The sequence below is a fragment of the Chlamydomonas reinhardtii genome, chromosome 17 (genome assembly GCF_000002595.2).
Source record: "Chlamydomonas reinhardtii strain CC-503 cw92 mt+ chromosome 17, whole genome shotgun sequence".
Taxonomy (NCBI): Eukaryota; Viridiplantae; Chlorophyta; class Chlorophyceae; order Chlamydomonadales; family Chlamydomonadaceae; genus Chlamydomonas; species Chlamydomonas reinhardtii.
The window spans coordinates 786071-809901 of NC_057020.1; the positions used below are offsets into that span (position 1 = coordinate 786071).

A 23831-nucleotide genomic window follows, 5' to 3' on the forward strand; every position below is an offset into this window, starting at 1 on the left:
CTTACGCGCTGCATGGGCACTTGAGCGCTGACGTCTGCAGGCAGCGCAACCACTCGCGACACCATCACTGATTGTAACGCAACACCCCTCGGGCGCCGTGCTCACCAGCCCCTCCTTCCCCGCCCCTCGTGGACATTAACACCAATGGAACATCCATAAGATCTCCAGGCTTGGCGCCGTCCACGCGCAGCCTGGTGCTTGGCCCATCGGCGGCAGGCCGATGGCCGCAGGAGAGGGCAGGAGTTGCAGGGAGTTGCCTTCGCGGACCGTGCGCCCTCAGGGGCGCCCTGCGGCGCCACGTGGCGCCAGCAACCCAACTGTCTGTGTCAACGTGGCGGGCCTCACAGGGACAGCGTGTGTGCGTCTGCCCGCTGCGGGTGACGGGACTCGGGACCCGCCGGCGGTTGCCGGTTGGGCTCTCCAATGCGAGGTTCGCGGCACAACGCACGACCGGAGTCAGTCACAGAGCTTTTGGGCGGTGGGGTGCTGTGCACATGCCAGTGGGAATGGTCCTGCACCGCTGCACGCTGCGTGGGGTACTTGGGGCATTGATGTCGAAGCCTCGAAGGATCCATGTGCACTGGACGTGGAGCCCTTCACACCATACAACGTGTAGTGCCTCCGCATTCTAACACGTATGCGCACAGTTCCGCCACGCTGTTTCCGTCAAGCAATACACTTGTACACAGCCGTGGGCCCTTTCTCACTTGTTCGTGGCCCTTGCCTGTCACCTTATGCCCCTCTGCTTCAGCTTTTGGACGGGCCTAGCAACGCCCCGCAGCTCCGTGTGCCTTTTCGTCTCCCACGCTGCTTCACTCTTCATTTATCCGTGCTCATACACACTTGCAGTCTTGCCTCGCACGCACTGCAGCAACAAACACACCCTGTAATCCAGCCGCGCTCGCAGCGCCACTTCTTCTACCAGTCATTGAATGGGTGAGAGCGAGCCTACGAGGTCCCCGGCATGAGCTGCCGGCCTCCATACCATTCTCACCGGCCCCTTATGCAGCACATATGATACACATACACACACACACACACACACACACACACACACACACACACACACACACACACACACACACACACACACACGCGATATGCCCATCGGTACCGCTCGGTCACCTTCTGCGACCACCTGACGGCTCTGGTGGCTCTGGCGGACGGCGGACCTCGTCACGGAGTACGGCCAGGTCGCCGAGGTGTACGGCGCGGCAATACCATGCACGTCGCGGCGCGTGTTCGTAACTATCAGGGGGGTAACTGGATTCTGGGGGGTTGGGGGCTCGTCACGAACAGCCGACGCGGCCACTGCGGCCGCGAGCGTGCCTAGCCTCGGTGCCGCCGTGGAGTGGGGAGCGGGAGGCCAGCTCCCGCCAGCCCACGGCGCACACACGTCACACGCACACACACCAGCTTGACACGCGTCTGGAAACACTGCAACCGCCGCCCGCCACGTCCCCCATGCAGCGTCGACCCCGTTTAGTCGCAGTGCCACCGCTAACTCGTCCACTTCCAATAGTGTTATTGTACTGAGTGGGCGGGATTTGGGACGCGTGATACCTAGCTTGTCTGCTGCACGCCGCCTCTCTGGTCGCCGTTGCCATTCACATGCCCGTGACACTTCATCGCTGCCGCCCTATGCCCATGCTTCCACTTTTGCCTATAGGTGAGCTCGACTACGACCAGCGGGCGGGAATCCGGGAATTAGGCGTGCTGGGTAAACGTTGTTTAGCGCGCCCAGGGTGCGGAGCATGGACGCATACATGTGCATCGCGGGGTCAGGCCGAATGGTCGCCCGTGGGGTTCCAGGCTTATCGCGGGTAAGTATGACTACCTGGGTCACGACAGTCACGCGACGCTCGGTAAAATGGTGGGTATCGGTAAGTAACTCCGTCGCGTCATTGGGCGGGCTTTCGTTTCGTTTATTAACACGCACACACACACACACACACACACACACACACACACACACACACACACACACACACACACACACACACACACACACACACACACACACACACACACACACACACACACACACACACACACACACACACACACACGCCCACACACACACACACACTAATCCCCCCTCGAGGTTAGAGTAGCGGGGGTTGCGCGATTTCCGGTTGGTAAGACCGGCGGCTCACCGCAGCAGGTGTGCGAGGTAACTTCAGGTAACATCCGTGAACCGTCGCTTTGCTGCATCGCATACACTGTCTTTGCGCAACGTTTTCCTTGTGCTCTTTAACACACACACACACGGTCATGGAAACGTTCGGCCGCGCTACGGGGCAACGGCTGAACATGTCAAAGGTGGAGCTACTGCGGGTCGGCTGTCTGCCGGCAGCGCCCGGACCGGCCGCTGCGGTGGCCGGCGCAGCCCCTGCCGTGCCCGGCATGCCCGCCGCGCCTGACGTGCCTGCTGTGGCGCCCGCCGCACCGGCTGCGCCCGCCGCGCCTGACGTGCCTGTGGCGCCCGCTGCACCGGCTGCGCCCGCCGCGCCTGACGTGCCTGCGGCGCCCGCCGCACCGGCTGCGCCCGCCGCGCCTGACGTGCCTGTGGCGCCCGCCGCGCCGGCTGCGCCCGCCGCGCCTGACGTGCCTGTGGCGCCCGCCGCACCGGCTGCGCCCACCACTGGACCAGCCGCAGCGGCTGCGCCTGGGCCTGGCGAACAGGAACAGATATGCGGCCTTAAGGTGGTCACAGCGGCCACCGCCCTCAGCGTGCCGTTCAGCAGTGACCCCACACGGCTGCGGCTGGACTGGACAGCCCGCATGCGAGAGGCCAGGCGCCGCCTGCGGCGTGTCGCCCACCTGGGACTCTCAGTCTTTGGCCGCGCCAGTGCAGCTTCAGCCTACTGCACCTCCATGGTGACATGGCACATGGAGCACAGCGGGTTGCCGGACGACATAGCCCAGGAACTGGAGCGATTGGTGGCGCGGGTGGTCGACCGCCGACTGGCCCCGGACTCGACCAAGAAGCGCCTTACGGGCATCCCGACGGAGCTGCTTTATGGCCACCCCACCACTGGCGGCTTCGCCGCTTCGGCGCACTACCTATCCGGCAGCACGTGCGTGGCCGGCATGCGACATGGGCCGCACGCCTGGCCGCCCATGACGACATCCCGGCCGCCCCGCAGCCCCAGCCGTGGTGCGTCGCCTATGACGTCTACCTCCGCGCGCACCACCCATCCCTGCGCCCCAGTAGCACGCTGACGGCAGTTCCGGTGGCGGAGGGCGCCAGCGACATCATCCCCAGCCACCCGCTCCCCGAGGATACCGAGCGCACGGTTTCAGCGCTGGGGTGGCTGCCACTGGTGCAAGCACTGACTGAGGCACCGGAGCCTGGTGCCTGGTGCTTCACGGCGCCGCTGTGGGGCAACCCGCTCCTCACCCCGTCCCCCGCGGCGGCCAACGGCGAGCAGGAGGAAGAGGATAGCGGCAGCGATGGCGAAACAGGAGTAGCGCGGCGCACGCAGGGGCGTGGTCTCGAGTACCGCCATAGGACGCTGCGAGCCTGCGCGCGTCTGGTGACCATCGGTGACTTAGTGCGAGCCCACGCTGCACGACCACCTGCGGCGGCTGCAGTCGACTGGGAGGGGTGGCTGCGAGACTACCTTGCGCCGTCAGATGGCCGTCGCAGGCGCCGTGGACCCACGCTCGCCGCGCTGCAGGGCCTTGTCAGCGACATCCCGCCATCATGGTGGAGTGCAGCGCAGGCTCACGCAGCACAGCTGGCGAGCCCTGGCCCGGCGCGCGCCGTCAAAAAATAGTATAATGGGGGTTCTGGGACAGCTCCGACTAAACCCCAACTAACTCGTGTACGGCACCCCCAACCCCCTCAGCCGTACAGGAGCTGCAATTGGGTGTCAGTAGCTGCCGCGGGTGGGAGCTGGTAGTTGCACGGAGGGCCGGTTGGGAAGCTGCCGAGCCAGGGGTATGAACACAGGTCGTTGGCGCGAGTCGGGTAGCGGCACTCAAGCATGTACTGGTTGGTCGTGTATCCGTTCTGTAAGGCAACCGACTGCAAGCGCTTGGGATAGCTAACACTGTCGGGGTAGTAGGAGCTCTGCGGCAGCGCGTCCATGCCCGCCTTGAATGCAGCGTTCGTGGTGTTGGGCGTGTCGGTCAGGTTGCGCCCGAGCACCCAGGTTGCGACAGTCGGAGACGTGAGGATTACCTGGCGCAGGTAGAAGTTGCCAAGCCCAAAGTTGAAGGCCCCGTCGGCTGACGTAGTGATGCAAATCCTGGCAGGAAGGGTCAGCGACTGCGAGGCGGCAACCAGCTGGTTCGTGTAATAGTCGAGCCGATCCAGATCCAGCTGCACGTCCAGGGTTGCACAATACGTGACCTCATTCTCAAATACGCGTGTTAATACGTCGTATTACGTTTTGCAATACGATACGCTACAATACGCTGCAAAATACGCCGCCCGCCTACGTCGGGATGTTAGGATGTCGGCTGGGATGTTGGGACGTCGGGATGTTGGGGAATCCCTCTCGGAATGGGGCTCCTTCCCGCGTGCCGGTTCCGCGACCGCAGTTGGACATGATATATCGAGCTTAGTTGATATTTGCTCTGGAAGCGATCGTGCGGTCGCGTGTTTGGGTTGACATACCAGCTCGACATGCTAAGCATGCCAGCCATGCCACCACCCCGGCTCCCCAAAACGCGTCGTGCACAACGTATTTCGCACGTGTTAGCCTCGGCACATGACAATACAATACGTATTACCGCGAGACAATACGTATTACGTATTGTGCAACCCTGGTTGCGTCAGCCCCTCACAAAAAGCAGCCGAGCACTGCAATATTCTGACCTGTCGCGATGCTTGCGTGTGTGCGTGCCCAGTGTTGAGAATTTATTTTACGCCCTTCCTGAGTTTACGGTAGGCATCGGTGCTCAGGTCCTCCTGCAGCTGCTTCGCAGGCAGCCAGAGCTAGACAGCGGCTTCCTGCTGCATTGAGGTCAGGTGGTCTGGCATTCCTGACAAAGGCTATTTCAGAGCCGCTAAGCCTCTGGAGGGATCTGCACAGGCCTCTGAACGGCTCTGGAGGGCTCTAAAGGGGTCTGGAGGGGTCTGAGCTGGTCTGAGGGCTCTGGAGGGCTCTGGAGGTTGGCAACGCGCATGCTGGGCGGGCCAGTACCCAGTTTGCCCACTATCCAGTTGCAAAGGCCGTGGCAACCCACGCCATGCTGAAAGCCAGCCGAGGTGGGTATTACGGAGTTAATGGATTCCAGACGTTGCATGTTCGGCAGGCCGGCAGCACCGCACCACAGCCCAACGGTCGTATACCTAACATGGAGCACAACCCAGCCCAAGCCCAGCCGTCCACAAACCACCAGCACTTACTGGCATTCACCACTAGCCCACGTACTAACACCGCAGCACTTCAGCACTTCTAACAGCCGCGAGAGGAAGGCACGGATGCCGCGTGCCTGTGGCAAGCTGGGTCAGTCACTAGGCTACTCCCAGGTTAGGTTTTATGGCTGAGCGCGGCTCAGTCTGAGTCCGGCACGCAAGCGGCCTGCACGAACATGGGCTGCGCCAGCACACAAGTGACCACCGGCAAGTCCCCAATCCAGCGCCGGCAAGGCGTGAGAAGTGGCACAGTGCACCATGCAGTGGGTGTATGGGTGCGAGGGCGCCTAGGCCTGAGTGACTTCACCGGTGCTCGCTTGCGCGGCAGCCAGGTCGAATCCGAGCGCCCTCACAACAACATCCGCCGTCGGAGTAATGTCGCATCCGAGTCAACAAACGTGCCTCGTCCCGTGGGCTCTCAGAACGACAGCATTTCACACTCACATAGTTGCGCACTACTTGTGCCGGCACTCCTACTCGTAGCACATGCCGAGCCAAACCTTCGCAATTTTCCACCGCTTCCTCCAAGTCGAAGCTGGTGACAAAGCTGAATAGCGGCATTATTATCAATGACTTCAAGGCTAAGGATGCAAGCTCACCTAGGCTGGAGCCTTTTCTTCAGAACTCAGCGCGCAAGCTTGTTTTTGCTTGGAACAACAACTCGAGATAGTAACGCAGTAGTTTCTTGTAGCTCTTGCAATGGAGGTTTTGCTGGGCACGAAACCCTGCACACTGTCTTCGGGTGAGCGTGCCTGCACCATGATTATAGATTTAGAGAGCGCTCTTGCGCAGATAAGAGACCTAGGGGAGAATAGACCGACGCTGATGCGCTCTTCCGCGCCTAGTCGACAGGTTGGACCCCGTGCGGTAAACAACAATTGGACAATGGGCAACTGGCACACACGAGGTGAGCGGGCGTCGGCTGGAGCGCAAGCAGCAACGCCTGCGAGCGGCACGCGTGTTCCTGCCGGCGTGCACGCGAAGTTCCCTTCACCGCGTTCACGGCTGTGCCCTCATCCGCCCTCCCCGGCTTGCAAGGCGCGGATCCGTCTCAGCAGTATGCTGAACAGCTCATACAGCCTGCTTTGGACTCACCTCCACCCCTGGATGAACTTCAAAAGTTCATGGAGGAGGCGCCTGTCGCTCAAATCCCCATCACTGTGGATTTTCAAAACATGGTCATACTGCCGCCGGCAATCGCGCAGCACTTCACTGCCGCCCGGGGCGAGCTCGCCTGTGCTGTGGGGCACAGCCTGGCGTCGCCCCTGCCCCCCGAAGGTTCGGAGCTCTGCACAGCCCTCATGGAGCACGCCGTGGTTGTGTCACTGCTGCTGGCGCTCGATGGCGCGTTGCCGTCACGTCTCCGCATCGGGTGCGAGGGAAGTGCACGTCATGGCCTGGTGGGGCGAGCGCTACATGACTTGGTTCGCATGTTTGGCCATGTTTGTCCGTTCCTCAGCCCAAATACCCCCTTCTGACCGTCAGGTTGAAGATGGAGCGAGACAAGCAGGACACCACCTCTCTCATGACCATCAAGTCGATGGGCGGCACGTCCCTGCGGCCGGATGGAGTCTTGCGGACGAGCAGCGGCCGGCGGCTGTTGGTGAAATGGGAGGACAAGGCAGCAAGCATGGAAGCGGCAGTCGAGGATCTGCGCAAGAAGACCGCGGCCTGGACGCCGCTGTACTACGGCGAGTAAGTGTACCGGTAGGGCAGATGGAGTGCCGTGCATTGGACGGATGCTTACTTACTTGTGGTACCTGATCACGCAGTGGGCGTGGGTTTCGGGCTATCTTTGGTGCCCTGGGGTTGTCAAGGCACATGCACCATCCTCATGCATTCCCAGGGCCCACATCAACCATTGCCGTCAGAACCGTCCAACCACCTTGATGACTGCTCGCGCTCTCCTTTGCCCTGCTGCCACTACCCCAGCATCGAGTATCTGCCGTGCTTCGCAGCCGCTGGCCGCAATCTGCAATTCTACGCCATCTCATGGAGTAATGGGATGGCTGCCGCACCGCGCGCCATCAGTTCCTGCTACGACCTGGCTACGACCTGGCCAGGACACGCGACCGCGCCGAAGCAGTGATGGCCACCATCAAATTCTACCAGCTTCTGTGCGCGCAGAACGCACGCTACCCGCCGAACGTGCTGCCTGCTGGTGCTGTGATGTCCGCGCAAGGCCCTGGATTCACGCGTGAGCTGTAAGCAGGAAACGGGTTTTGCACCAAAGCAGGGAATGAACGTGCACTGGCTGTGCTTATTTGTGTGGTGTGGAGGAGCCTTTGGTGCATCTGTGTTGTGGATGATTGCCTTCGCTCGGCTTGAAAGCGTCGACTCAGCCGGTCCTGCTCCTCCCACGTGTCAGCTGAGACCGGCGAGCTAGTACGACGCGCGCCCTTTTCCTTCCTACCTGCAGGCTGTTCCGCACTGACGTGCTGGAGGTCCGGAAGGTCGTTTCGCCATGGGCCGTCTTCGCGGCCTGGAGCGGCGTGGACTTCAAAAAGCTGAAAAAGCTGTACCGCGCCACCGCGAAGCGGCAAGGGCTTGTGCACATCGCCAGCAAGGACGCCCTCACGTTGCGCGGCGACGTCTACACCGTGGACCTCATTCCGGTGGGGCTGCCCAGCAGGAACGCGTGGCCGACCGCGGAGGATGAGGCACGACTGCTACTGCACGGCCTACTTCACGGGCTCGCGGCAATCCATGAGGTATTGAGTGAATTGGGTCGCTGACACCTGCAACGCGCAAGAATGCGTCGCCGGCGAATTTCTTATGCATTAGCGGTTGCAGGTAGCTTGATGCAGTGGTACCGCATGGGTCAGCCCAGCTTTCTCAGGTTGCAACTTGACAACAAAGCGCTTACTACCTCCTGCTTGCTTGCCGATGCGCCCATCCAGGCCGGCTTCGTGCACCGCGACCTCCGCTGGGACAACTTCGCGTGCTCTCCAGCCTCACCCCGTCGCTGGTTCCTGCTTGACTTGGAGACCTGCGCCCCCGCCGACCAGTCGCCGCCGCCCACCTTCGAGCCGGCGGGGTGGCAGTCCGGCACCACCCTGGTGCACGGCCTCTACACGCGCGCGTCGGACCTGTACCAGCTCTGGGTGGCCGTGCAGCCACGCTGCGAACAGGTCGTGGTATCTGCGGAGGGGAGGGCGTTCCTGGAAGCTATCGCCACTCCTCCAGCCCAGCAGACGCGCAGTGCCGCGGAGCTGCTTGCGCATGAGTGGCTGCGGTGCGATGGCGCCGGCTTGTGCAGGGCCGCGGGCGCGCAGACGGGCGAACGCTAATGGCGCTGTCGTAGGCTTGTACTAGCAGCAGCTAGCTACGGTGGCTCAGATATAATCGTGCTCTGGAGGCGGAGGGCGCAGGCTGTTATGCTTCAGTACGTGTGCTTTACGGCAAATGCTCCGGCGTCAACGCGCTCGCTGCTGGTGAAATGGCAGGCGGCAAGGATGCTGTGCCCCCCGAAACAGCGTGGCATGTGCCAGCTCCTTGCGGGGCATATTGGCGGCCATGGGCTTCGGCACAGTGTGGTCCAGGACAGGGCGTGGCGGCACCGCGTGGCTGGGGACAGGGCGTGGCTGGACGATGCGTGTGATTCGGGACACGGAGCGGCGGCACATTCTCCACAGCGTTGGTTTGAGCTCCATCATGCACGTTGAAAAATGATCAAGCCGTCGCATCGCTCACTGGTTGCAGAGATAGCGCAACGGCCAATGCATTTCTTTGTTGCTGAACAAGGTTTGGGTTCTCACAGTAAGATTACGGCGCAGGGCAGAAGCCTAGCCTTTGACGCTCTGGTTGACAAAGCGCGGGACGCATGGTTCAATCCAGCAGGAGATAGATGGAGTGCAAGGCTGTTTCGTTTTCATTTTGGTGTGGACGAACGTGCACGTGCCTTTAGTTACGGTTTGCGCGAGGGTGCGTGCTTGCCTCCTCTATGGTGTATTTGCTGAGGTGGTGGCTTGGGCTGTAGTCGTGTGGGCTAGGTGCGGCGGCTTTGAGCGTTCTCGCCGGCCCTGCCCCCCTCCCTACGTGTGGCCTTGCGAGTAGCCGAAGGGTGGGCTTGTGCTTTCCCAGGTGGCTCCCGGGTGGTGCGAGCGCCGCTCGTCCTCTGTTTGTTTTTGTTTGGGCGTTGGTTTTGCGAGCTGTCTCCACACCGCCTGACCCTTGAGCTCTGAAAGAGCACAGGCAGGTGGCTCTTGTGTTCGCGGCTAGACTTGTTTTGCAGGGGCAGAACAGGTCTGCCATAGGCTTGGGCTCCAAGCGCTGCTTTTGAGAGCGCTCTCGCCAGTCCAGAGACTGGTAGGCTGCAGAGGCCGTGTGTCGGGCCCATATTGGGGGCAGGCTCACAGCTGTAACCTTGATGCGGGGCCCAAGGTTTCGACTGGGACAGCTGTAATGGTTGGCAGGGAGGGTTGGGGCGTGGGATGCGCACTGGGCAGGGATGGAGCAGCGTCGATGTGGGCAAGGGAGGCGCAGGCAGGGGTGGTGAGGAGCAGCAGCAGTGGGTGGCAGGATCTGTTAGTAGGACAAACAATTTGGGGTTGCGAGGGTGGGCAGGGACGGGTGCGTGGCGTGCTGCCTGTGTGAGCGGGGGTTGGGTTAGGTGCGCGGCCGGAATGGAATGGGTAGTATGATGCGCCGCCGAGCGGCGGGACAGTTGTCGAGCAATGCCTTGTCAACTCCTCGACGTTCGGGCGCACTAAATGTGAACCTATGTCGCGCCCTATGATAGGACAATGAACGTTTCACACAGACATATACGCACGCAGACTGGCAATATGCATACGGCCAACCCGGTCTCACCCGCCGTTGAACCACCGTCCAAAACTTGCGCTCACGGTTTCCTCAATTACGATTGGTCTGACACTCCGACTGTAAATCGAACCTTATGTGCGGCTTGCCCGCAACTTGCACAACCTTGCCACTGTGTTGAATCCACAGTCCGACAGTCGGGCCTCCCCGTGCGGGGGGTCTTGGGGGTGGATAGAGGGAGTCCCCGACGTCAAACTGTTCTCCCCTGAGTCTCCCACGCTCTCAGACCCTCCGTACATATAGTAATGACTTGCTGGTCAAGTGGGAGGGCGGTCCGCGCTCGCCTTGGGTCGAAATGGGCGGGTTTTGGTTCTCCGGCCGGTGTGCCCTGGGTACGTGCCCAAGGTGCGCTTGAGTGAGCCTAAACTCATTAAATATGTTATTTAGATACATAATATTGCATTGAACTGTATTCCAGATCAAAATGCAAAGCTCTGCCGACCGGCAATTTTGGGAACCGAGGTCCCTCGAACAGCAATTTCCTCACTGCTTTGTTATTGCCGTGCCTATTATTGACTACATGTAGCTTAGGACATCTGCAGGGGGGTTAAAAGCAGCTCTTCGCGCATAATGTCGGGGCATGTCGCTGCAGTTCGCGAGCTCGGCGAGCGGGCAGGTCACCCCAGGGCCCATAACAGCTATTCATAACATACAGATACCATATCAGGGCATTTGGGATGGTTTGAGCTTTGGACGGTGCCCCGGGTATGGGCACGCCCCGGGTGAGACCGGGTTGCATACAGTACGGCACACCCTGCACAGGCCCAGTCGTTGCAGACGAGCGCCGCATTGACATTGCGCCGCACGCTGGGGGGGGGAGTCGCCGTCAGGCACACGAAACGTTCATTGTCCTATCATAGGACGCGACAGCTGTCGTGACCTGGCGTGTGACCGTGCAGCCATGATAAGTAGGGGGAATCTAGCTCATGACAGTTGTCACGATTTTGGGGTTTTGTTTTCTTTTTTTTGTGTTCCTGACAGCTGTAATGAGTGGCTCGTGGTGCGTGTGTGTTGCCTGTGAGAATGGGGTGCGGGGCAGCGCGGGGAACAACTGTTGGTGAGGTTTTGGGGCTGGGGGTATGGGCATGGGAGGGGCAAGGGGCAGCACAAGTAGCATGAGCACAAGGAGCAGTAGCACAGCAGCAGCACAGCAGCAGCAGCTGAAGCTCCAGCTGCAGTACGTTCGGTCGTGTATAGGAGAGAACTATGTACGCCCAGGAGGAACGTACGTCGCGTAGTGGGTGCAAGGGCGGTGGGCAGGGGGAGGTTGCACTGTAACGACGGGAAACTCGCGTCTCGGCGCGTCTCAGCGCGTCCGAGCGCGTCAGGATGCGTCAGGGGGCGTCTGGCCGCGTATCGTGACGCGAGTGCTGAGACGCGAACAGTGACGCGAACTACTTTGAAGGGGACCCATACCGTGGGGTACGGTGTGCCCCCGCTTGTCGGACTGTCCCTTCAATTGTAATTCGCATCCATACCGTGGTGCGCACGGTGTTTTACACTAGCCTATACTGCTATTGCGACAAATGTAGCCTTGCCCGGCAGTATGTGGGCTGTCATGGGCAGATTGGCCCCTGCACCTGCGCCTGCTGCCGCAAGCCCCTGCACCCCTGGCCCTGCACCCGGGCGGGCTGGCCAGCCCCGCCTCTGCCCCGTCGCCCCAACCAACCTTTAGGCGCAGTTCAGCCAGCCTGCGCCAGCCAGCCGATATGTGCCGATACTGCTTACAACAAGCCTATAAGCCTAGATACAGTAAGCAAAGGCATTGGCACAGGCGAGCATCGGTGACACCGGTGCAATCGGTCGCCCACCACCAAGTATTTGCCCCTTGCCTCGTTTGACCGCTATTCTCTTGAAAACATAAACATGACTGACGAACTCATGAATCACTCATGATACGTCTGCCAACGGGCCTTGTTCCGTTGGTGGCGGCCTGGGGCCTTCAGAGCGCGCTTCACAGCGGGCTTGTATGGCTCCAGGCCGACCAACCCACCTCAGCGCTTACTGCGCACGTAGTGCTGTCAATGTTAACATTAGTGTTAGTGCTGGCGGCTCTGGCAACGGTTCACCTGAGCTTTGCTCCTCGCGCTATCAGCCAAAGTTCACAAACGGAAGAGCTACAAATCTTCATTAGGCTTCCTTCAGGGCAACTCGTCACGTTCGTGGGACCTGTCGATGCCACTGTGGGCTCTGTCTTCGACTTTATCGCTTCCACGACCCTCTTCCATCTAGATAACAGCCGGATATGGCGCTTGGTCGCGCGCGGCGGCGACACGCTGCTGGAGCGTTCGACCGTGCTGGCACGTCGTGGCCTGGCGTCCGGTTCCGAGCTGCAAGTGCTCGCACGGCTAATGGGTGGCACTCCAAAGAGAAGGCCATCAGCACCCTCAGGTATAGTTGTTGGGAGTCAAGAGGCTTGGCACGGCAAAGGACTTACAACCACACCGTTTGCACGCAGACAACTGGCTCAGCCTCCACCGCTTCACCCGCTTTCGAAACCACTTCGGAGACCCCGTCTACACGTGCACCAACCCTGGATGCCGTTCGCCAACACAGTTGAAGGATAGAGCGGCTTGCTCTCGCCACGAAAAATGCTGTGAGGGTGCACCTCGGGACCTCCCTCTCCCTGCCGGTACCGGTGGCGAAGGCGGCCTAGGAGACGCTGACTTTCCTGAGGGAGGGAGGGATTCGCCTGCGGGTTCTGTTAGTGAGAGCGACAGCATGGACACTAACGGTAGCGGCACCGGCAGCGGTAGCGGCACCGGCAGAGGTAGCGGCACCGGCAGCGGTAGCGGCACCGGCAGCGGTAGCGGCACCGGCAGCGGTAGCGGCACCGGCAGCGGTAGCGGCACCGGCAGCGGTAGTGGCACCGGCAGCGGCAGCGGCACCGACGGCGGCGGCGGCGGGAATGTTGGCAATGGCAGTGACAGGAGTGGTGGTGGCTACAGTAATAGCGGCAGCGCCCGGGTGGACAGCGACTACCTATACTCCGATGAGGAAGAGGAAGATGCTGCTGACGCTGAACCGGGTAAGTATCGCGCAGGTTGCGGTCCTCCTTTGCGCGCCGCAAGCCCGGGTCTGGGTGCTGGGTCATGCCTCTGTCCTGGGGTTCTCGCTTCCGGACATGGCTTATGTTCAGATCGTTGAGGAGCGACATCTAACTTTGCATTACCCTGATGTCCCGCCCAACCCTGCCCCCCCACCCCCAATCCACAGGTCATTTCCTGGCGGCAGCTCTACACCGCGTTGTGGCTTCTCTCGACCAGGACGACCCTGCCAACATCAACACCATTGAGCTGCTGAATGCTATTCTGCAGCAATTCGGGCACCTGGCGCCTGTTGACGGCGACGGTGATGCTGATGACCAAGCCGGTGCGGTTGCCAACGACCTTGCGGCGCAGGGTATGGTCATGCAACCCACCAACATCTCCGAACTACAGCATGGTGCGCGGTCTGTGCAGCACTTCAAGGGCATCATGTCAGAGCCGCTGTGGAGAACAGGCACTCAATGTAAGTCGGGATGTGGGTCGGGTCGGGTCGGGCGGGGTTGGGACAGCGGGATTTCGACAGGCTTTGACAAGGGAGCTCTGGGGTATGGCGTGGTGGGCGCAGCAGCAGGCGCGGGCAACACTGGAATGGAATGGGTATTCGAACTGCCACTGCAACGCCACGGAATTCTGTGTATGTAACGGCGCACTTGATTGACGCGATGCACCTCCCTTTCCGTGGCTTTCACCCTCTCCGCTGGCACACTACTGCAATTCCGGTACGACACCTATCTGCGCAGCTGCACCTATCACTGTGGGGCAGTTTGCTTACGCTTGGATGAAGGAGAAGATTGATGGGCGCGTACGGGATAATGTTGCGGACCGTCAGCTGCGTTTCCTTCGTGACGTGTGCTTTCCACCTGGCAATAACTTGCCCCCGTCGCTGTACATAATGAAGAAGATGTTGGACATTCCAGACGCACGTGACTTTGAGAAGCACGTTTGTTTGAGCGACAAGTGCTTGTTCCCTGATTTCCCTCGAGATGAGTGGCACCAGCACCTGCAAGATGAGTGCGGCTGCGGCCATCGACGGTTTAAGCCTGCCCGGCCAGGACACCAACCAGTTCCGAACAAGGTACGTTGCATGCTTTACTTGTTGCCCATGCGGAGCCTCCCCATAGCAATAAGTCTCCCCAGGTCTCCCAATCCTGCATGCCCTTGTTCCGTCAACCCTTCTTGACTTCAGTGCCCTTTGCCATGACCGCGTGCACGTGCTGTCTTCCCACAGAGGTTCTACGACTTCGGTGTCGAGAATGTCGTGCGCGGCATGTTCATGGACCCACGGTTCTGCACGTTTCGCGGCACAGGGCGCGACAACAACCCTGACGACTTCTACGGCTCGCGGTACGCGCAAGACATCAATGCCAAGACTTCCGGCGAGTTCTTCGAGCCCGACAGCTCGGCTTACGACCTGGGCTTTGACTTCGGCGAGGTCTTCTCATTCAAGAAGTACAGCTGCGGGATGCTGTTCATTCGGTGCGTGTGACGGACCTCAGCCTGTTGTATAGTATGGGCAATTGCTTTCCTGTGCACCTACAGTGTCTCCGTGTGCATTTGATGTAATGGGCATCGTTAGGTATGTGCCTATGCTGTAATCATCACCCACCAGACCTTATTGCTCCCCTCTTTAACTGCTGTCTTCAGGTGCGCGGACCTGCCAGTGACTCAACGCAGCAAGCGCCGCCACTGCTTCCCCCTGATCATCACGCCCGGACCTTCGGAGCCTGACTCAATGGAAGTCTACTTGCGCCCAACACTGACAGCATTCAAGGCCTTCGGGCCTGGCACCGAGGGTATGACCGTGGTGGACGCTGCTTCGGGCCGGACCTTTGGGCACAAGATGTTTCTGGGCGGTATCTTTGCTGGTGAGTGGGCTTTTAGTCCGTGCTGGGGCGGGAGCGTTTGGGGACGGTAGTGGTGGGGCGGGGGCAGGAGTGCTCAGGCGTGGGCGGGAATGCTAGGGTGGTGTGGGAGAGCTGGGGCAGGGGTGGGAGTGCAGGGGCGGGGCGCGGGGCAGGTGTGCTGGGGTGGGGTGGGAGTGCTGGGGTGAGGGCAGGAGTGCTGTGGCTTAGGTGGGCATGATGGGGCGGGGTTGGGCTGGTGGTGGTGGTTCTGGGGTGGGGGTAGGAGGACTGGGGGCGGGAGTGCTTGGGTCCGTATGTTGACCTCTGCTTGGTCTGCACGCAGATACGCCTGCAAACCGGACGTTGAGTCTTTGGCTCTCCCATGCGGCCAAGAACGCATGTGGGCACTGCATGCTGCTGGGAGAGACTGGCCCTAACGGCCATGGTACATACTTTCTGGGGTACAACAAGCCGGCGGACATCAACACAGCGCTGAACGTCCTGTTGCCACCTGACTGTCAGATGCCAGAGACTGCACTATGCGGTGACAGCAGGATCCGGATCTCTCATGCGCACCACATGGATCGGGCACAGGTTGTGGAAAGTAATCATGACTTGGCATCGGCGCTGGGTTGCCATGGCATTTCCTGCATAGCGAAGGAGCTGTCGTACATAGACATGAATAACGTGTGGGTTGTGCCCATAGCGCATGCAGCTCTGTTCGGTGTCATCAAGAAGTTCTGGCACTTTGTGCTGGGCGAGTCCGTCAAGAAGGCTGAGAGTGACTTTGTGTTAAGTGTAGAGGCTCGTCGCAGAATGACTGCACGTGCATCCCATTTCATCATTACTAATGACTTTAACCGACCCTACCGTGACATTGTCCCCTGCTCGTACTGGACCATGGAAGAATGGCTGCACTGGACGGACTGCTTCTCCCTATACGTCCTGCACTCGCACGGAGGGGATCCTAATAAAGTTGTGATGCCGGTAGTTACACGGAAAGATGATGCAGGGCTGGATCGTGAGTTTGACCTGGGGAGAATGTGGGAGATGTTGCGCACGGCCATGCTGCATTATCTGCGGTATGACCAATTCTCGGAGGCTGCGTGTGACAGTGCAGCAGTAACCTTCAAACAGTTCTGCTGTGACTCGGAGCTCGTGTTTGGCATGAAGTTTGCTACCTACAACATGCATCTACTGGCATGTAGGCTACGCGAGCAGGAGCGTGCACGTGGGCACGTGGCGTTTGCAACTGAGTTCTGGGTCGAGCGCGGTGTGCAGCAGGTCAAAAGTGGGGTCAAGTTCCGCACAACCAGGTGTCCAGAGCAAATTATTGTGAGTGGGTTCCTTGCAAGTGCCCGGCTCGCTGAGATGCGAGCTGAGCGTGGCAGGGGAGGTGGCACCGCGGATGGTGGTGCAACCGGGCCAGCCGGGGTAGAGGCCGGCCATGCACTGGCTGCGGGTGGGAGCCAGTACAAGTCATTTGATGAGTGGGTGCCAGATTACCGTGCAGCACACGTCACATTGACGGGGGATGTTTGCGCGGATGTAGAGGATGGTGAGGGTTCCCAGCTGCTTGGGCGCGGATATGTGGCGGGTCCGACCGAGCGGACAGTTGTCTTCGAAGCATTCATGAAGGCTTTTAGTAAAGAGGACTTTGCGACACGTTCAGGTGTGGTGGAGGGTGACTTGCAGAACGCAAGTGTTATTATATTCAAACGTGCACTTGTACGACGTGACCAGGTTTTACTATCTACAAAGTATAACTTGACCACTGCACGTGAGTCATTTTATGTGAAGACTAAGTATGCGCCATCCCTTGACACCCCAGAGGACGATCAGGACGTGTCTGTGTATGTTGGAGAGGTTGCATTCTATGCTCGTGTGCAAACCGTGCGTGGGGTTGTATGCCGTGTGGCGATTTGCGAATTGCATAAGGTGGAGGTGGTACGGCCGCAGTCGTTGTACTATGCTGCAGACTTTAGTCGCCGCAAGGCAACCCCCAACCAAGAACGCCAGCAGACGTTCCTGAACTCGTTCCCCGTGCTATTGCAAGCCATTGACTCGAAGGTGATGCGCTGCAAGCTCGACGAGAATAAAAGTTACTTCATTACGTACCACTTGTTTTCTCAGTTGCCAACCAATGATGGTGATTGGCAAGGAGCAGTGCAAGTTGGGTAGCCGCTCACGCGGCTGATGCAGTCTGTAACATGATGATGTCTTCTGGGCTTGTGTCTTCCGGGGCCGCCAACCGTTCCAGTAAAGAAAACTTCCCGGCTGCCGACAGCGCACGCAGCCCTGCACCGGTGCCGTATGACGATGCAGCCCCAGTCCCCTTCCCGCCGTTCCACTAAAGAAATCTTCCCGGCTGCCGACAGCGCACGCAGCCCTGCACCGGTGCCGTATGACGATGCAACCCCAGCCCCCTTCCCGCCTTTCCACTAAAGAAAACTTCCCGGCTGCCGACAGCGCACGCAGCCCTGCACCGGTGCCGTATGACGATGTAGCCCCAGCCCCCTTCCCGCCGTTCCACTAAAGAAATCTTCCCGGCTGCCGACAGCGCACGCAGCCCTGCACCGGTGCCGTATGACGATGCAACCCCAGCCCCCTTCCCGCCTTTCCACTAAAGAAAACTTCCCGGCTGCCGACAGCACACGCAGCCCTGCACCGGTGCCGTATGACGATGCAGCCCCAGCCCCCTTCCCGCCGTTCCACTAAAGAAAACTTCCCGGCTGCCGACAGCGCACGCAGCCCTGCACCGGTGCCGTATGACGATGCAGCCCCAGCCCCCTTCCCGCCGTTCCACTAAAGAAATCTTCCCGGCTGCCGACAGCGCACGCAGCCCTGCACCGGTGCCGTATGACGATGCAGCCTCAGCCCCCTTCCCGCCTTTCCAGTAAAGAAAACTTCCCGGCTGCCGGCAGCGCACGCAGCCCTGCACCGGTGCCGTATGTCAATGCAGCCCCAGCCCCCTTCCCGCCGTTCCACTAAAGAAAACTTCCCGGCTGCCGACAGCGCACGCAGCCCTGCACCGGTGCCGTATGACGATGTAGCCCCAGTCCCCTTCCCGCCGTTCCACTAAAGAAATCTTCCCGGCTGCTGACAGCGCACGCAGCCCTGCACCGGTGCCGTATGACGATGCAACCCCAGCCCCCTTCCCGCCTTTCCACTAAAGAAACCTTCCCGGCTGCCGACAGCACACGCAGCCCTGCACCGGTGCCGTATGTCAATGCAGCCCCAGCCCCCTTCCCGCCGTTCCACTAAAGAAATCTTCCCGGCTGCCGACAGCGCACGCAGCCCTGCACCGGAAGCTTCCCAGCATCTGAGACACAAGTTTCCCATCAGTACAGTATTGATCTTCCGGCCTCTTGTTTGTTTACCTATGGAACTCATAACAACAACGATACATGCTTGCGACCAGCCGTGCATGGCTGATCCGCCCGCTCAGCACTTCCCACCACTGCCCTGCGCCCGGCGGCCCTTTATAGCTGACTGCGGCAGGGCCGCACCCGCAGCCCGCTTCTGGGATGGCGGATGACATCCAGCCTCGGCCTCACACCCCGCGCTTGCGGCCATGCGCAGGATCTCCGCCTCAAACTCCTCACCGCGCTTGCACATGACATGCAGAGATGCGGTCTTGCCCTCCGCCGCCAACTCCAACCGCCCACGTGCCTCGGCCCTCCCCACTTTCACATCAGACTGGCGTGACACAACGCCAGAGCCCACCGTCACGCCGCACGGCATGCCCGCCTCATCGAATTTAGCGTTAAGTGGCACACGCAAGTCAGCACCGTGCACCACCTGCCGCGCGTCGAACACCAGCAGGTCGCTGTCCTGGGTGCGGGTGTAGGCGCTGACCCCACCAAATGTGAACAGGTTGCGGCTGACATGCGCCGCACGCTCCACATCGTCCAGGAAGTCCTTGCACTGCATGGCGATGAGGGGTGAGCTGTCATACAGCAGGCCAGGGCCATACCCATAAGCGCGCCAGCGAGCCCACGCCCAAATTGTCAAGCACCGGCTTTGGTCAGGGCAATGCTCCCTGGCTGGCATTTGCATCCTTCCTCCACCCGGCCACAAAAACGTTCCGCCGGGTCCCTTCTCCACCCCACCAGCTCGTCCAACCCTTGACGCCTGGCAGCTCACCCGGCGCCCTGTTGCCGACTTCCACAGAGCCAGGAACACGACAGTTGGCGTTGCGTCGTCCGGGTCCAGATGCGGGTGTGTGAAGTAGTCCAGCCCAACCGGAACCAGGCCCCATGGCGCCCCTGTCGCCAGGATTGCAGGCGTACCCGCGACGGTCTCCTTCGCGCTCGTCACGAGGTAGTCCCACATCGCCAGCAGCAGCATGGCGATGCACAGGCCGAACGCACCAATGACCACCCGCGCTTCGTGGCTCCTCGATGTGTGCGCATACCTGTCAAGGAATCAGGCCGTGCACCTTGCATCTGTTGCCAAGCCATCCCGAACGCCGCCCAAAGCCCTCGCCTCCCTGGATTTCCCCTCAGGTTCCGCTCCACCACCGCTACGCACGCCCCTCCCTCCCTGCCATCGCTTGCCAGTCCCATACCACTCACATGGTCACGCGGCTCGCCTTGTTGGTCTGCACATGCCGGTAGCCTGCCATGTGAGTTTCGCCGCCACACTCTTTCAGCCGACCACGGGGGACCTTCTTCAGCGTCTGCGCCTCCATCAGGCGCCGCTGCATGTTGCGCGCCGCTCGCACCAACACCGGGTACTTGCTCTGCATCACCGGCCCCGGCACATACAGGACCAGGAGGACTGGGTTGAACACGCCGTCAGTCCCCGTCATGTCAATCCAGAACAGGCATGCCCTGCCCGTCATGTCCCAGTACACGGTCAGCGCTAGCTCCACTGATGTGCGGGGTCTCCCCGCAGATTGCGCCTCCAGGTCCAACGCCGCACGAGCTTTGGCGCGCGCATTGCACGCGTCGAGCACGTTCGGCCGCAGTTGCCGCACGTTGCCTCGCAGTAGGTCGCGGAGGGCATCGGGGACTCGCAGGGCGATGTACAGCTCCCTCAGCAAGGTGCCATCGGTTAGCTCTCCAGCAGCAACCTGGTGCGGACACACGGTCACAAATGGCATTCAAGACATCCAACACACAATTGCAGTGCTCAGGACCCCTGCACACGCGGCCTGTTGGGGGGCCTGGGGTAATGGCGGTCCCACACCACAGATACCCAAAGTTCCCCCCTCACCCCGGGCTCCGGCAGGTCTGTCACAACATCAGTGCCAGAGCGGGCAGCACCAGCACCACTGCTTGCTGCTTCCACATCAGCCATTCCCTCCTTTGGCGTCACCACATTCAATGGTGGTGCAGCCACCGCAGTGCCCTCCACCGCGGCTGCTGCCGTAGTCGATGAAGCTGGCCGCCCATCCTCCACGCCACCGGACTCCCCCTCCTCCAGGCACGCGCCCTGTGCAGGCATTCGTGCATGAGGGCGTACGCATGCCGACCAGGCCCGCCTGCCATCGACGCCACATCACGTGCATGCATGCATGTCCACATTACGTGCACCCTATGGCCTTGCCGCCCCATCCCGGCTGCGCACCTTCAGCTCCAGGATCGCGGACAGGGACACGATCTCGTTGTCCTCCACCATGCCCATGATGCTCTCCTCCACGTCCGGCGCCACATCCCCCACCTCATCGCCCATTGCCTGGGGCCTGGCCATGGGTGGCAGCTCCAGCCGTACCAGCTTATCCGCAATGCCGGCGAAAAGCGTCAACTTGTCCCCCCGTTCCCTGGCCCTTCTTAGCTCCCTGCGAGAGCCGGCGGATTGTGTGGGATTTCAGTCAGCGCGCCCAGCCCCTCGCGCCGAGGCCTGAGCCCCCACATCCGTGCTCCGGGCAGCCCCTTTAGCCCGGTCGGCCCCGGACGCCCCCGCTCCCCCCCGCCATGCCCCATCTGAGGCCTCCGCCCAATCCAGGCCCGCCTCCGGCGATGTGACGTACCCCGGCCACCACAGCCCATCCATCCAAGCCCTCCCAACCATGGCCTGTACCTCCCCCCAGCCTCACCTTACGAGCTCCTCCCGGCCGTGACGCCTCCACTTCTCGCCCAGCGCCAACAGGAACCTTGGGGGGCACCCGCGGTGGGCGGCCTTGGAAGGATCCCTCCTCCACCGCTGCTCCTCCTCGACTCGTGCCGCGAGGCATGAGGCTTTAGGCATGCCCGGCATGTCCAGCCGCACAACGCCGCCGGCCCTCGCAAGTGCCGCCCTGCACATGCAGCCCGCATGTGATTTTGCGGAAGTCCCGCGAGTGTCCCCCTTCCCCTCCTCAAATCTCACCTTACTATTACGGCCTCATCAGATGACAGCGACAGCGTCCCCTTCTTCAAAACCGTCTCAGTTATGTCCAAATCCTTGCGGGCCTCGCCCTGCTCCAGGCCAACCTCTTCCGAGCTAGACGGCTCCATTCCTATTAGGTGCTTCTTCCAAATCAAGAGGCACCGGGCCCGCGAACGCCGTTCAACGCGACGTTGCCACCCGGAGCCCTGGGTGGCAAAGTCGGCGCGCCTGTAACTCCGTGGCAGTCAGTGCTGCTACTATGTACTCTTGCTTATATTGTTTATGCCCCACCATTTGCCGAGCCCAAACGCGTGTCTCTGGCTATCGCCCACCACCGGCCCGCCCCCGCCCCATGCGCAAAACCCTACCCCTACCAGTCCCTCCCTTTACAAACGATACGTAGCAGTTTTGCAGGTGTTGAAATTGAAGGTGTTCAAAAACACCAAGAAGGTGATGATGCCCAGGGACTCGAGGGGACCCTTTGGATTCACCCGTTTGAATTGGCCTCCGACCTGAGTCAAACGGGGATGGGAGATGGAATCCATCGTTTGAATGCGCTTTAAATTGCAAGAGAGGGCTTTCGTGCACTACCCTACCTCACAACCATCCAACATGGTCGCCCGTGTCTGCAAGCTCCTTATCAAGGATCCCGACCATCCCAACAAAGTCTACCATCAGTGGGCGACAACGATTTCGCCTGGAACTAAGCCTGAAACGTTCAGGGGGGATCTTCTCCCCGAGACGGACTCCACCGTCAATTACAAGCTCTCTGTGGACCCCGAGGACCCCGAGGACCCCGTGGAGTATTATTCGCCGGAGCAGGTTCTGGCGTTTGCTCTCGAGTACCTGGCCAGCGGCTCTGACGGGCCCGCCTGCCCCCTTCCCTGCGCCTCGTGGGATGCGGAGAAGCAGAGGCTGACCCTCACCATTGTGCGCGAGTCCAAGCAGGACCCCATCAAGAAGCCCAAGAAGAGCAACGCGAAAGAGCCCATCACTCGCGTGCGAACGCCGGACTCCGCGCTGTTCATGGAGGCCGTCCGTCGCTTCTACCCCTTCGCCAAGCGCGGCCCTGGCGAAGGCCCCCGCCTGCTCAACACCAGACTGGCCGCCAATGGCGAGTTGAAAAAGTATTGGCAAGACAAGATGGCCGCGGCCTACGCCTGGAGCCTGAAGCGAGGCATCACGTTGTCGCGCGAAGACTTCCAGGCCGACTGGACAAAGTGAGTTTTTGTTCTTCTGTATTGGCATGGGAAGGACGCTAGAATGCGGACATTGCGGAGGAATGTCAGTAGCATGAGCGATGAGGAATAGGGGGATGAGAGTGGACTTGACCGCGTTGACTTGTTGAACTGACCGTAGTTAATTCTTTATACATAATGTTGCTTCATCCTACTACTCTTTCACAACATATCCAGGAAGGCAACCGACTTCAACGCCAAGCGCACCACTTACGAGAAGACGACCGCAGCCGCCCGCGCTGTCAAGGACAGTGAGTCTGCTTTCTAATTGTATATACTGTATAAGCACCTTGCAATGAGTGCGTTGAGAGACATGCGCGAGAGGCAGACTTTGCGTCAGTTTGACCTGGACCTTCTGCTCCATCCTCCATCCTCCACCGCGTGCTTGCAGAGAACCAGCCCAAGAATGAGCGTGGCTGGTACAAGAACGCATGGCGCAGCCAGTGGGGCAAGATGTGGGACGGCTACAAGCGCGACCCTGTGCGCTTCACGGCTGGCGAGAAGCAGACGCTGACGGAAGAGGAGGTCGGTCTTTGCAAGGAGCTTGAGTCTTTGCTGCCAAGCCGGGCTTCCGCGAGCGTCAAGGACGCCAAGGTGTCCTACGGTGCCATCGACGCCGGGGGCCTTCTGGTGGGTTACTTTCTTACATAGCCAGACTGTCAGTGCGTGCTTCGCTTACGAGCGCATCCTTACTGCTGATATGACCAGGCGCGGTTGTTGGTGAATGTCTGTTGCGCTTACACAACTCTGCTGCTTCTTGCAGGGACCGCTGGCCAAGGCCTTGAGCGGCCTCTCTTCAAAGACCAAGCGCTCCTCTCTGGGGTCCACAGGCGCCGTCGACGTCGCCGCCGCACCCCAGCCCAGCCCGCCCATGCCCCCGCCCATGCCCCCGCCCATGCCCCAGTCCAGCCCAGGCGCCATCGACAAGCTGGCCGCGGCGGGTGCCGAGCGCGTGAAGGTAAGACCACTGTGATCATGTTCTCTGCGCGCGTCGTCTAATATGGCTCGCTGCGTAAGTCGTTTACTTCTGCACTGGAGATGGTCCCTTGCGGCATAGGTGCCAGGCACCACTGCGGACGGACCGTCCCGTCGTGCAAGTTCGCTTTCACAGCATTGCGGCACACTTGCTGTCATGCAGGCGCTGGGCGACAAGAAGCGGACGGATGCGAAGAAGCGCAAGGATGAGAGGACGGCC

The 23831-nt window shown here is 60.6% G+C and overlaps 6 protein-coding genes across 6 annotated transcripts in view; 5 read left to right on the forward strand and 1 right to left on the reverse strand.

The window, feature by feature from the left end:
• The first annotated feature begins 2198 nt into the window (after positions 1–2198).
• On the forward strand, positions 2199–5250 carry CHLRE_17g701751v5 (uncharacterized protein). Its single transcript, XM_043071926.1, has 2 exons — positions 2199–3080; positions 3215–5250. Exons 1-2 carry the CDS (start codon positions 2275–2277, stop codon positions 3780–3782), a joined length of 1374 nt encoding a protein of 457 aa, XP_042914385.1. The 5' UTR covers positions 2199–2274; the 3' UTR covers positions 3783–5250.
• Positions 5251–5348: 98 nt separating this feature from the next.
• On the forward strand, positions 5349–7200 carry CHLRE_17g701800v5 (uncharacterized protein). Its single transcript, XM_043071927.1, has 4 exons — positions 5349–6113; positions 6224–6278; positions 6410–6743; positions 6857–7200. Exons 2-4 carry the CDS (start codon positions 6257–6259, stop codon positions 7068–7070), a joined length of 570 nt encoding a protein of 189 aa, XP_042914386.1. The 5' UTR covers positions 5349–6113; positions 6224–6256; the 3' UTR covers positions 7071–7200.
• Positions 7201–7248: 48 nt separating this feature from the next.
• Positions 7249–10270, forward strand: CHLRE_17g701809v5 (uncharacterized protein). Its single transcript, XM_043071928.1, has 3 exons — positions 7249–7575; positions 7791–8082; positions 8272–10270. The coding sequence occupies exons 1-3, from the start codon at positions 7460–7462 to the stop codon at positions 8659–8661; spliced, it is 798 nt and encodes a 265-aa protein (XP_042914387.1). The 5' UTR covers positions 7249–7459; the 3' UTR covers positions 8662–10270.
• A 1796-nt stretch (positions 10271–12066) lies between these two features.
• CHLRE_17g701850v5 (uncharacterized protein) lies at positions 12067–17304 on the forward strand. The gene is made up of 8 exons (XM_043071929.1): positions 12067–12583; positions 12651–13220; positions 13409–13702; positions 13980–14314; positions 14468–14715; positions 14884–15104; positions 15427–15600; positions 15678–17304. The coding sequence occupies exons 1-8, from the start codon at positions 12544–12546 to the stop codon at positions 15689–15691; spliced, it is 1896 nt and encodes a 631-aa protein (XP_042914388.1). The 5' UTR covers positions 12067–12543; the 3' UTR covers positions 15692–17304.
• An 8-nt stretch (positions 17305–17312) lies between these two features.
• Positions 17313–21678, reverse strand: CHLRE_17g701884v5 (uncharacterized protein). Its single transcript, XM_043071930.1, has 7 exons — positions 21399–21678; positions 21127–21183; positions 20658–20868; positions 20304–20522; positions 19661–20160; positions 19230–19500; positions 17313–19010 (listed from the first exon to the last, which is right to left on the reverse strand). Exons 1-7 carry the CDS (start codon positions 21524–21526, stop codon positions 18528–18530), a joined length of 1869 nt encoding a protein of 622 aa, XP_042914389.1. The 5' UTR covers positions 21527–21678; the 3' UTR covers positions 17313–18527.
• A 100-nt stretch (positions 21679–21778) lies between these two features.
• The window catches only part of CHLRE_17g701917v5 (uncharacterized protein), a 7392-nt gene continuing 5339 nt past the window's right edge, over positions 21779–23831 (forward strand). The window contains exons 1-5 of the mRNA XM_043071931.1: positions 21779–22618; positions 22814–22887; positions 23028–23266; positions 23400–23594; positions 23775–23811. Of these exons, the coding sequence (XP_042914390.1) occupies positions 22011–22618; positions 22814–22887; positions 23028–23266; positions 23400–23594; positions 23775–23811 (1153 nt within the window). The 5' untranslated portion in view covers positions 21779–22010. The remainder of the gene's footprint in view (positions 22619–22813; positions 22888–23027; positions 23267–23399; positions 23595–23774; positions 23812–23831) is intronic.